Source organism: Carcharhinus amblyrhynchos, chromosome 28, assembly GCF_965287045.1.
Source record: "Carcharhinus amblyrhynchos chromosome 28, sCarAmb.v2.hapA, whole genome shotgun sequence".
Lineage (NCBI taxonomy): Eukaryota > Metazoa > Chordata > Chondrichthyes > Carcharhiniformes > Carcharhinidae > Carcharhinus > Carcharhinus amblyrhynchos.
In genome coordinates, this window is record NC_137351.1 from 32536409 (window position 1) to 32550229 (window position 13821).

At 44.3% G+C, this 13821-nt stretch overlaps 1 protein-coding gene across 2 annotated transcripts in view; it reads right to left on the bottom strand.

Moving 5' to 3' along the window:
* abhd17c (abhydrolase domain containing 17C, depalmitoylase) overlaps positions 1-13599 on the bottom strand; it is a 90362-nt gene extending 76763 nt beyond the window's left edge. The window contains exon 1 of one of the 2 annotated variants that reach the window (XM_080214218.1): positions 12847-13592. In XM_080214218.1, coding sequence (XP_080070344.1) covers positions 12847-13367 — 521 coding nt within the window. In that variant the 5' untranslated portion in view covers positions 13368-13592. Of the gene's footprint in view, positions 1-12846 lie in introns of both variants that reach the window. The other variant, XM_080214219.1, reaches the window with a different exon arrangement.
* Positions 13600-13821: the final 222 nt, after the last annotated feature.

Consider the following 13821-nt stretch of genomic DNA (forward strand, 5'->3'; position numbering starts at 1 on the left):
CTTTTCTTTCCTTTTTTCTCAACTTTACCTCTCTTCCACCCATCTTCCCCCTCCCCCCATATCTTCATCTGTCACAGTTTACCCTCTCATTTCTGTTTCTCTACCATTTGGCCATTCACACTTTCTATTCTCTGTATGAACTGCCATTAGCAACTCTTAGGCTTTCCCGTTGATTTGTGGCTATGACTCATCCTTCATTCTCTCATCCTACAGTATAAATATTTCCCACTTTCTGTGCCTACGCTGCTGTGACAGCGGGTCACCTGGACTCAAAACATCAGCTCTTTTCTCTCCTTACAGATGCTGCCAAACCTGTTGAGATTTTCCAGCATTTTCTCTTTTGGTTTATAAGGATGGCAGATTTCCTTCTCTAACAGACATTAATGAACTAGATAGGTTTTTACAGATGAGTTTCATGGTCACCATTGCAGAGACTAATTTTCAGTTTCAGATTTTTAACTGAATTCAATTCCACCAGCTGCCATGGTGGGGTTTGAATTACATTAGCCTGGGCTACTACTAGTAAAACTACTTATTACCACTGCTCCACTGTCTCTTGGAAGGTTGCAGGGCTGGAGGAGATTCAGAGGCAGGGAAAGGTGAGATCGTGAAGAAGTGAAAAAAAAATCTGAGCATTTTTAAATTGAGGCATTGTTCAACTGGGAGCCAACATGGGTCAGTGTGAACAACGGTAGATGACCCTTGACACAAATTAGGATCTGAGTAATTGAGCTTTCGATAATCTTGGGTTTAAGAAAGGTAAAACATAGGAGGCTAGTCCGAAGTGCATCAGAATAGCCAAACCTAGAGGTAATAAAAGCATGGATAAGGATCTCAGCAACAGAATCAGGCACTGCTATGGAGGTAGTATTAGATGGTCTTAGTAACGATGGTTAAAGCTTATCTCAAGGTGAAATATCACACCAAGACTGGGAACAGGCAACTTCAAGCTCAGCCAGGGAGAGGGATGGACTCAGTGACTAGCAAATAGAGTTTATTGCTTGGACTGAAGATAATGACTTTGTCTTCAAAATAGTTAGCCCAGCATGTTTTCTCATCTAGTAGTGGAAGTCAGACAAGCAGTCTGGCAACTTAGAGACAGCGGAGGAGTTGCGAAAAGTGGTGGAGAGGTAGATCTGGGTGCCATCAATGTGCATGTTGAAATTATTCTAGTGTTTTTGGCTAATGTTGCTAACAGGCAGCGTGCAAATGAGAACTAGAAAAAGACCGAGAATAAATCTCTGTGTGACACCAGAGTTAACATTTTCGTGTTGGCAAGAGAAGCGTTGCAGGTGATTTTCTGGCTACAGCTGGACAGATAAGAATGCAACCAGCATTATCAACAGTCTAGGGCAAATATTGGATAAGCATCATGGGTAAACTCGGGCAGTCTCCTTCACTTGTTTTGTATCATCAGATTTCTGGTCTGGCACCAAGTTGGACGAATCTCAACTTCCTTCACCTGTACAGAGACATTGTCCTTGGGTGCACCACAGTTGCATTTGCTGATCACTGCATCCGGCTGAACCAAACTAATCACAAACTTGGCCCCTTGTTCTGACCCCAATCTGAACTAGAACCCTATATCCTCTTTATCATAAACAATCCCTAATCCTCCTCTCAAGCATTGTCTCCATCAGTATGTCACTAGCATCCCATCTCATATCGGCGGTCACTCTACTCTCACGGACTCCTTCCTTCCCACAGCACCAGAAATACTTGACAGTAAAAGATACAAAGTTCTTTTCTCTAAATGTTAAATGTCTTAGAAAAAAATAACATGCTAATGATACCTTTTAATCCTCCTCAACAAGGAGTGATTCAACTCCTTGTTAAAAGTGCTAATTAATCCAAAATTAGTTACTTTCTCAGCAGTCTGTTCATGGCGTATTATGAGGGGAACAGGATGTATTTTGTAATATCATATTGCTGACATTCAAAGTAAGATTAAACAGGCTGCCCTGACAAACATTTCCACCAGTTATCATGAAAAAGAAAATTGTGGTAGCAGGTCAGAAAAATCCCTTTTATCAGGGATCTCGACTTGAATGCAACCCTGACAAATGTGATAGAGTAAGTTTAAGTACCCAAGTAAAGACAGTTTGGGTAAGTCCCCATCTACTGCTTATTAAAACAAATGCAGTCCACTTACATTTAATTAGCACTGAGTCATCAATACCACTCAGAGAAAAAAAGCATACCTGTGGAATTTAGATAGAGCAACTTTGGTCTGCACCTGCATGTTGTATGCCAGACCTGAAAGCTCTTACCACAACGGCCCTGATGAGAAAATTCTTATGCTCTCCAGATGCCTCAGAGCATTTTACAGCTAATAAATTATTTCTGAAGTACAGTCACAGTTGTTAGGTAGGTAGCCAATTTGCTTACAGCTAGACCACCAAACTACAAATGAGATTAATAACCAGGTTTCTTTTGTGGTGACATTGATTTAGCAGGCATTTCCTGCTCTTTTCAAATGTTGCTGGAGAATCCTGATCACCCATTTGGACAGGAAAACAAGGGTTTTATTCAATCTTACTGAAAGACAGTATCAGCAAGAATGCAACACACACACAGACCTGTACTATTGGGCTAACATAAATTACATGCCCAAGGCCCAGCATGAGGTCTAAACCTATAAAATTTAATTCACATCTGAATGTTATCGAGACAAAATGACTCTATTTTGTAATATTGATGTCCATCATATAACACACAAAAACTATAAGAACTGACTTTACCAAGGTAGGCTATGTATCCACTATACAAACTCAACTAAGTGGCACAAAAACGACTTACCTGAGGTGGTAAGTTTTTCTTTCTATATAGATTCATAGAATTCTTGCACTTCAATTATTGTGATGCTGTAAAGCCTCATGAAATGTGGTTTGCACGAGTGAACATCATTTTATTTCTCTCCAGTTAAAGATGTTAGATTTATCAAACAGATTTGTTAATTGAGACAAGGTTTTAGCGATGGCGAAATAATTTACATTTCAATAAACCATTGTATTCCAAACATTTACAATCTACATCTGTTTGCTTGATTTTGGAACTTCCCAAGTGGTCAACTTAACTTGCGTACACTTGTTGGCATACCTTGAAACAATGCAAATGCAATGTAGCATAAAGTATTTTTGAATTTAACATTAGCTTCTGCACAGTACATATATCAGAGCTATAGAAGTCTATTCTGTTCTACAGAAGTGTCTGGAGGGAGCATATTGAAAGAAGTTGTAGTCCATCTCTGGTAATGCCTTTGCCATATTTCATATGGGCATCCTCTTTAGATTATTGCCTCTGCCCAACCTTTCCTTCAGTCCTTGCAGTTCTACTTTCAATCTGCTTTTGGCAGGCAGCAAACTGAAGGCAAGACAGGGAGCTGATCTTAGAAATGTGAAAATGGGAATGCATCATGAGTGAACTGCCTGATGTCACCAGACCATATCACAAATCTCAACGGGGAGAGTAGCCCTCAGGCAAGCCTTTTCCATGGAAATGTGATGGCTCATTCCAGTAATGTGGTTGATTCTCAATTCCCCTCAGGCAACTAGGGGCAGGCAATAAATGCTGGCCAGCCAGCAACGCCCGTGTCCCACGAATGAATTAAAAACTACCGAGGGTATTACTCCCTTAGTTGAAACTGAAAAACTCCATTGGAGGTAGGCTATTGTTCTCCTTGCTCTTCAGACAAAAAGTTTGAGAACTATTGCTAGCCTGTTCCCAGCTTTAAACTGAACAATGAAATGTCTCTATCCTATATGAAGCCATCAAAACTTTTGTAATTTGCATCAGTGGGCATATTTCCTCTGCTTTGGGCTCTTGAATATTTGGTCTCATCATTTAAGAGCAAACACAGACCATTTTAAAATATGGAGTTGAATTTTCACCTTCTAAAAGAAGTACAACTAATCAAAGCCTGCACAATATGAATAAGAACAATGTCCAGATGCTACAAAATTGAAAATCTATATAAATAGTTGATAGGTAAAAGACTGTTTGCAAGCTGACTTGAGTAAATGCTAAAGTAATGTAATGTCACCAACACTTCATGACAACCAATCCACAAGTTATACATGTATACTATTTATACAATGCAAGCTGTGAAAATGTTCCTGCTCCATCTCAGATCTATTTATATGGGTTTTAAAATTGGACATTTTCTACTCAAAATTACATAAACATGTTTGGATGCCCAGTACTGCTGTAGACAGTTATAATTTCAGTCTCCCCAAAGATCATTATCTCTCATGGGGCTAGTTTCATCGACGGAAAAAATGACAACTATCCCATTTATTCAACAGTGATAAGTTAGGGAAAAATATAGCTGAAAATTGAGAAACAGCCCTATAAGTGGTGGATTAAGCACTATAGGTGCATGCTATAAAGTATTCTGGAAACATCTGCTTAGAAGGTGAATCAGGGCTAGATCAGTGGGAGAGATTCAAAGTGAGGAGCGTTCAGAGCAAGTATGTTCCCTTAAAAAGAAAAGGGTGGAACTAACAAATTCAGACCCTCAGATGTCAAGGGCTTAAAGGAGAGCATAAAAGCAAAAAAGGGAAGCTTAGGTCAGATACGTGGGTTTCAAACTGCAGAAAGCCTAGTGGAGCAAGCGTTGGGGTGGAAATTCAAAACTAAATGAGGAAAGCAAAGAAAGGGCTTGAAAAATACTGGCAAGAACCGTTAAGGAAAACCCAAAGGCTTTTAAAATTTCATAAAGAGGATGTGGATAATTTAAGAAAAAGTAGGGCCTATTAGGGACCATAAGAATAAGCAGCGTGTGGAGGATATTGGCATGTTTCTTCATGGATACCTTATGTTTGGTTTCAAAAAGTAAGGACAACATAGATATTGAAATCAGGGAGGAGGAACATAAAATATTGGATAAGATTAACAGTGAGAGAAGAGCTTTAAGGGTTTAAGAGCTTTGTAAGTGGACAAGTCTCCAGACCCTGGACAAAATGTATCCCTGACACTTAAGGGAAGCAAAAGAAGGAATAATAGAGGTTCTATCATTTCTCAATGCTTCCAGGCAATAAGTATGATACCACAGGACTGGAGCATAGTTAATGTTGTACCAGCGTTTAAAAAGGTAGAACAAGATAGACCGAGTAATTACAGCCAGTCAGCCTAATCCACCGTGGTGGGAAAATAATTGGAAAAAATTTTAAGGGATAAATGTTAATTTCAACAATCGCAGATTAATCTAGAGTCAGTAGGTTGGTTCTGTGAAGGTCTAATCAGATGCACAGCTGAACATTTTGAGGAGATAAAGGGATGGCCGGGGGTGGGGGTTGATGTGGGTAGCTCATTTGATGTACCCTATATGGATTTTAGCAAGGCCTTTGGTAAGGTACCAGGAGGCGGATAGATCAGAAAAGCAAAAGCCCATGGAATCCAACACAAAGTGGCAAGATGCATGCAAAATTGACAGAGGGAAAAGCAAAAAATAACGATCAATGGGTGCTTTCATACTTAGAAAGTTGTTTCCATTGGGATTCTCAGTACTAGGTCCCTTGTTCTTATCATTTATATCTATGGTTTGGACATGAATCTAAGGAGCAGTATGGTGCCACAATGGGTTGCACTGCTGCCTCACAGCTCGAAGGACCTGGGTCCAATTCTGGCCTTTGGTGATTTGCCCCACTTTCATGCTCACCCCATGTCCTCCCACAATATAAGGCAGGAACTGAAGAATATTGATTGGGGGCAGATGTTTGAGGGCAAATCAACATCGGACATGTGGGAGACTTTCAAATCAGCATGGATTTGTCAAGGGCAGGTTGTGCCTTACAAGCCTAGTTGAGTTCTTCGATAATGTGACTGAACACATTGACGAAGGAAGTGCCGTGGACGTAGTGTACATGGACTTCAGCAAGGCGTTTGATAAGGTCCCCCATGCAAGACTTCTTGAGAAGGTGAGAGGGCATGGGATCCAAGGGCCTTTGGCCTTGTGGATCCAGAACTGGCTTGCCTGCAGAAGGCAGAGAGTGGTTGTGGATGGGGCTTTTTCTGAATGGAGGTCAGTCACCAGCGGAGTGCCTCAAGGATCTGTTCTGGGACCCTTGTTGTTTGTCATTTTCATAAATGACCTGGATGAGGAAGTGGAGGGATGGGTAAGTAAGTTCGCTGATGACACGAAGGTCGGTGGTGTTGTGGATGATCTGGAAGGATGGCAAAAGTTGCAGCAGGACATAGATAGGATGCAGGACTGGGCGGAGAAGTGGCAGATGGACTTCAACGCGGATAAATGTGTAGTCGTCCATTTTGGCAGAACCAACGGGATGAACGAGTACACTATCAAGGGCAGAAGTCTGAGTAGTGTTGAGGAGCAGAAGGATCTTGGGGTCCGGGTCCACAGGACTCTTAAATCGGCCTCGCAGGTGGAGGAGGTGGTCAAGAAGGCGTATGGTGTACTGGCCTTCATTAATCGAGGGATTGAGTTTAGGAGTCGGGAGGTAATGCTGGAACTTTATAAGACCCTTGTCAGGCCTCATTTGGAGTATTGTGCGCAGTTCTGGTCGCCTCACTATAGGAAAGATGTAGAAGCTATTGAGAGGGTGCAGAGGAGATTTACAAGGATGTTGCCTGGACTGGGAGGCATGCCTTATGAAGTTAGGTTGAGGGAGCTGGGACTCTTTTCCCTGGAGAGACGAAGGTTGAGAGGCGACCTGATAGAAGTTTACAAAATGTTGAGAGGAATAGATAGGGTGGACTCTCAGAGGCTATTTCCCCGGTTTGAAATGGTCGCTACGAGAGGACACAGATTTAAGGTGCGGGGAGGGAGGTTCAGAAGTGATGTTAGGGGTAAGTTTTTCACTCAGAGGGTGGTGAGTGAATGGAATCGGCTGCCGTCAGTGGTGGTGGAGGCGAACTCGCTGGGGTCTTTTAAAAGACTTCTGGATGAGTATATGGGGTTTAATGAGATTGAGGGTTATAGATAGGTCTGTAGGTTGGTAGGTGATGTGATCGGCGCAACTTGTGGGCCGAAGGGCCTGTTTGTGCTGTAGTGTTCTATTTTCTATGTTCTATGTTCTATAATTTGATAGGAATTCAGGACCAGCGCATTCCTGTAAGGATGAAGGATAAGTATGGCAAGTTTTAGGAACGTAAGAAACGAGAGATATTGTGAGCCAGTCAAAAGAGAAAAAGGAAGCATTTGTCAAGGCTAGGAGATTGGGAGCACATCAAACAAGTGTGGAATACAAGAGAAGTAGAAAGAAACTTAAGCAAGGAGTAAGGAGGGCTAAAAGGGGTCACGAAAAGTCATTGGCCAGCAAGATAAGAAAAATCCCAAGGCTTTTTATACACATATAAAGAGCAAGAGGGTAGTCGAGGAGAGGGTTGGCCCACTCAAGGGCAGGGTAGAGAATCTATGTGTGGAAGCAGAGAAAATGGACGAGGTATTAAATGAGTACTTTGCATCAGTATTCACCAAAGAGAAGGACTTGGTGGATGATGAGTCTGGGGAAGGTTATGTACATAGTTTCTGACATGTTGAGATCAAAAAGGAGGTGGTATTAAGGGTTTTGAGAAATATTAAGGTAGACAAGGGAGGAAACTGTTGGGGCCTTGAAAGAAACCTTTGAATCCTCACTGGCTATAGAGGAGGTCATTATGTGGAGATGCCAGTGTTGGACTGGGGTAAACACAGTAAGAAGTCTCACAACACCAGGTTAAAGTCCAACAGGTTTATTTGGTAGCAAAAGCCACTAGCTTTCAGAGCGCTGGCTGCCTCTTCGTCAGATGAATGGTGAAGAAGCATTTGACAAAGGGGCAGCCAGCACTCTGAAAGCTAGTGGCTTTTGCTACCAAATAAACCTATTGGACTTTAACCTGGTGTTGAGAGATTTCTTACTTTAGGGGAGATCCCAGAGAATAGCCAATGTTGTTCCTTTGTTTAAGAACGGTAGCAAGGATAACGCAGGTAATTACAGGCCAATGACCTTACGTCAGTGGTAGAGAAATTATTGGAGTTGATTCTTCGAGACAGGATTTACTCCCACTTGGAAATAAGTGGACGTATTAGTGAGAGGCAACATGATTTTGTGAAGGGGAGGTCGTGTCTCACTATCTTGGTCGAATTTCTCGACAAAGTAACAAAGAGGATTGATGAGAATAGGGTAGTGGATGTTGTCAAAATTCAGTAAGGCCTTTGACGAGGTCTCTCATGGCAGACTGGTACAGAAGGTGAAGTTGCACGGGATCGGAAGTGAGCTGACAAGATGGATACAGATCTGGCTCGGTCATAAAAGACAGAGGGTGGCAGTGGAAGGGTGTGTTTCTGAATGAGGGCTGTAACAAGTGGCATTCCTCAGGAATCAGTGCTGGGATCTTTTATATTGTGGACCACACAAAGGTTGGTGGATTTGTGGATAGTGATGAGGACCATCAGAGGATACAGCAGGATATAGATTGGTTGGCGACTTGGGCGGAGAGATGGCAGATGCAGTTTAATCTGGATAAATTGAGGTAATGCATTTTGGAAGGTCCAATAAAGATAGGAAATAGAACATAGAACATAGAACATAGAACATTACAGCGCGGAACAGGCCCTTCGGCCCACAATGTTGCGCCGACCAGTCTTATTTTTAAAAAAAAACATTGACCCACTAATCTAAACCAATCCCTTTTCGTCCATAAACCTATCCACCAATCTCTTAAACGCCCCCAAACTAGGCGCATTTACAACTGCAGCAGGCAGGGCATTCCAGTCCCTCACAGTAAATATACAGTAAATGGCAGAACCCTTAAGAGTATTGATAGTCAGGGGGATCTGGGTATACAGGTACATAGGTCACTAAAAGTAGCAATGCAGGTGGAGAAGGCAGTCAAGAAGGCATACGGCATGCTTGCCTTCATCGGCCAGTACACTGAGTTTAAAAATTGGCAAATCATGTTGCAGTTTATAGACATGATGTGGGTATGCCGGCGTTGGACTGGCGTAAACACAGTAAAAAGTCTGACAACACCAGGTTTTAGTCCAACCTATTTATTTGATAATATTCTCACAAGCTTTCGAGGGGTTACCCTCTTCGTCAGGTGAATGGAGAGTTCTGGCCTCAGACAGAGCATATAAAGCACAGAAAGTTTAGAGATTACTGATTAAAATGCGAATCCTTACACCTAACCTGCTGTTCAAGACCTGAAGTGGCTGACAATGTGAGTGGTAGGAGCACTGATCACAGTTTAAAGAGATGTGTATTGTCTCCAGACAGTACAGTAAGTGAGGTTTTGCAAACCCAGGCAAGTCACGGGGTACAGGGATCTTGGGTTCATGTCGCACTATCTGTAACCCCCGTGACTTGCCTGGGTTTGCAAAACCTCACTTACTGTACTGTCTGGAGACAATACACATCTCTTTAAACTGTGATCAGTGCTCCTACCACTCACATTGTCAGCCACTTCAGGTCTTGAACAGCAGGTTAGGTGTAAGGATTCGCATTTTAATCAGTAATCTCTAAACTGTCTGTGCTTTATATGCTCTGTCTGAGGCCAGAACTCTCCATTCACCTGACGAAGAGGGTAACCCCTCGAAAGCTTGTGAGAATATTATCAAATAAATAGGTTGGACTAAAACCTGGTGTTGTCAGACTTTTTACCGCAGTTTATAGAACCATAGTTAGGCTGCATTTGGAGTTTAGTGTTCAATTTTGGTCACCACGCTACCAGAAGGATGTGGAGGCTTTGGAGAGGTACAGAAAAGATTTATCAGGATGTTGCCTGGTATGGAGGGCATTACCTATGAGGAGAGGTTTGTTCTCACTGGAACAACAGAGATTGAGGGACAACCTGATAGAAGTCTACAAGATTATGCGAGGCATGGTCAGAGCGGATAGTCAGAAGCTTTTTCCCAGGGTGACAGAGTCAATTACTAGGGGGCATAAGTTTTATGTGCAAGGGGCAAGGCTGAAAGGAGATGTACAAGGCAAGTTTTTGTTTAAGAGGGTGATGGGAACTCGCTGCAGGGGGAGATAGTGGAAGCAGGTACAATAATGACTTTTAAAGGGTGTCTGGACAGATACATGAATAAGATGGGAATATAGGGATTTGGTTCCCGAAAGGATAGTGGGTTTTAGTTCAGTTGGGCAGCACGGTCGGTGCAGGCTCAGAAGGCCAAAGGACCTGTTCCTGTGCTGTAAATTTCTTTGTTCTTTGTAATCCGAAGATATGTAGGTTAGGTGGATTGGCCATGTTAAATTTTCGCTCAGTGTCCAAAGGTGTGTCAGGTAGATGGATTAGCCCCAGTAAATGATTATGGGGATTGGAGTGACTGGGTGGCGCAGTGTGGCTGGGTGAAATGCTTTTTTGGAGAGTGGTGCAGATTTGATGGGCAGAATGACCTCCTCCTGCATTGTGGGCATTCAATAGTTCCACGGGGTACGATCAAGACTTTCACAGATGACCTAAAAATTGGCTGTGTAGTTGATAATGAAGAAGAAATCTGTAGGCTGCAGAATTATATCAATGGACTAATCAGGTGGAATATTGGCAAATGGAGGTTAAACTGAAGAAGTGTGAGGGTAACACATTTGAGGAAAATTAACAGGTCATGGCAATTTATTATACAATAAATGATAAGATACTGAGAAGTGTAAAGAAACAAAGTGACCTTGGAGTGCATGTCCACAGATCCCTGAAGGTGGCAGGGCAGATAAGTGATAAGATAAGGCAGCTCAACAGCTGGGAGTTTATACTGGAACTGCATTAGAAACATTAGGCCCCGGCTGGAGAACTACGTGCAGTTCTGATCATTTGTACGATCTTACTTTTTTCTGTAGTGCAGAGGGTATAGAAGTGATTTACGAGGGTGCTGCCAGGAAAATTTTAGTTATGAGGAAAGATTGAATAGACTGGTGTTGTTTTCTTTGGAACAGAGGAGGCCGAAGGGAGACCTCATTGGTGGATCTGGAACTCACTGCCAGTAAGGATGGTAGAGGCAGAAATCCTAATAACATTTAAAAAGTTCTTGAATATGTACTGTGAACTGCCATAACTAATAAGGCTACAGATGGTGAGCTGGAAAGTGGATTTAAGTTGGGTGGCTACTTGGCCAATGCAGACACGATGGACTGAATAGCCTCATACTGTGCTGCAGGATTCAATTACTCTGAACAAAACAAACTGCTTTGTTCCTCCAAGAATGGACAAGTTTCCTTAACATCTGCAAAGCAATTCTAATTATGACGCTTCACCACTGTTCTGCAGACCATTCCAGCAGCGAAAAGCTGGGAAAAATCCCCAATGCTTTCCAAAGACAAGATGATGCTCCATCAGAATGCATCCAGGCAGAAGACAGTGAGGAACTAGAGAGAGTGCAAGAAATTCAACTGTGTCGAACAAATTCCCAACAGAACTCAAGTGGTTCCACTTCAGAGAATAAGCAATTGGGATAGCAAATAGAATGGTGCTGTTTATTGCCAGGGGAATGGAATATAAGAGCAGGGAAGTTGGCTCCAATTGTACAGGGTATTGATGAAATGATATCCGGACTGTCCTGTACAGTTTTGGTCTCCTTACTTTGCTCTTCACAGAAGGTTCACTCGACTGATTCCTGATATGAAAGGGCTACCTGATGAGGAAAGGTTATATCCATTAGAGTTAAGGGAAATGAGAAGTGATGTTATTTAAATATACTAGAACCTGAAGGGAATTGTCAGGGGGGATGCTGAAAGGATGTTTTTCTTTGTGGGAGAGATGAGAACTTAGGGGCACGGTTGAAAAATAAAGGGTCTCCCATTTAAGACTGAGATCAAGAGAATTTTGTTCTCAGAGGGTCATTAATCTGTGAAATTCCTCAGGGAGCACTGAAGACTTAGTCACTGAATGTTTTAAAGGCCAAGTTAGATAGATTCTTGATTGAGAAGGGCGTCAAAGGGTATCAGAGCTAGAAAGGGAAGTAGAATTGAGGCCACAATCAGATCAGCCACGATCTTATCAAATGCTCCAAATTTGTAAGCACGTATATCAATCACAAGGTCACTTTTAATTCATACTGCAATTATACACCTGTATCATCAGAATATCCAAACCACTTTATAATCAATGAACTGTTAAGGTTAAGGGCCTAAATTATGTTGCCAACTACAGCAGCCAGTTTGTATGCAGCAAGGTCCCACAACAATAAACAAAATGAATGACCAGATAATTTGTTTTTGGTCAGGTTTAAGGGAAGAATGCTGAGCAGAACTCACTATTCTCCTTGAAATAAGGCTGCAAGATCTTTTACATTCTAGCAGGGCAAACTTGTGGCTCACGCAAAAGATGGGGGCTTTTGACAAGGCAGCACTCCCACTGTGCTACATATACAAGTGTCCATCTGGATGGAGCAGGATTTGAACCTGCAAACCTCTGACTGAAGATGAGAATGCTTTGTGAACATGTAATTGAAAAGGGACTAAATAGATGTTAAATCTAAAAGAAAATCTATGTAGATTGCCTTCTGCCTTCCTGGCGATCACTTTATTGAACCATAAGGTTCTTCATTAATGATGCTGATCAAATCTGTATGAAATAGTCTACAACAGGCCGAGACAGAAGGTGAGAAAACCCCAGTGGTGAAGAGCTTTGGGAATCACAAGTCCAAAGTCACTTTTTTTCCCTTTCTAAGATTACACTTTACCACATGCCATGTCTGAAATTACACGTATCCTGGATCTCAAAGTGTTCCTTCCTGAAAGAAAGCCAATTTGCCTTTGAACAAATCAATATCAGCTGAGAGGATGCCTGTCTCTTTGACCTCAAGCAGCGGGCAAGCGACAATTTGGCACCAACTGTGGGATGCAGTGCCCTGAGGGATGCCCACCGTCACGGATGGAGCCCTGGCTGACCCCCTGCTGTACTGACCTTGTCCTTAGGGCTGTCCACGCCGCCTCAATGTCCGAGTAAAGGTTTCTCTCGGACGGTTTGCCGCTACTGGCCCCGTACCCTGAGTAATCATAGGAGAAGATGTTGCACTTGATGCGGTTGCCCAGGCCGATGTAGAAGCTGCACATCTGGCCCAGGTCCACGGCGTTGCCGTGCGAGAAGAGCAGGGTGTAGCGGCACTCGGGCACACAGCGGGCGAACATGCAGGCCAGGCGGCTGCCGCGGCCGCTGCGCACGAAGAACACCTCGAGCAGCTCCAGCTCCCGCTCCGAGAACTGCCAGTCGGCCCGCTCCGACAGGTGCAGGCTGCACAGCGCGTCCGCCCCCTCCGCCAGCACCGTGTAGGTGGGCTCGGGCGGCAGGAAGGCCAGCTTGGCCGCGATCCGGCTCGGGCACGGCGGGCAGCAGAAGAGCCAGCACAGCTCACCGAGCGAGAAGCCGTTCATCCTGGGGGGAGGGGAGGGCGGCCCAGCTGCCTGCTCCCCAGCGGCGGTCGGCATGGGCACGGTTACCAGGAGACCGGCGCTGCCGGGGGGCGGGACCCGAGCTTGGAGGCGGGGTTCGGGAGGCAGGGGTGTGGCCGGGCCCGGAGGGCGGGGCTGAGGGACAGTTGTGGGGCCCTGGACGGGGCGGCGCCTGGGAGGAGGGGGCGCGTCCAGTGGGGAGGGGCGGAGCCTCAGTGTGAGAAGTGTGGGATCCGGCGGGGACGGGCCCGGAGGGGAAGGGGCGTGGGCTGAGGGTGAGGGGCTGGGTCGCAGACAATGGTGGAGCCCGGCGAAGTGGCTAAGTGCACGAAAGGAGGCGGAGTCCGGATTAAAGGGGCGGGGCTCGGACTGGGGGTGGGACTTGGGTTGAGTAGGCGGGGCTCGGCCGTGCTGAGGGCGGCGGTGCCCGAGTTAGGGGCGGGGCTCGGTTTAAGGGGCGGGACTCAAGTTAAGGGGCGGGGCATGGGCG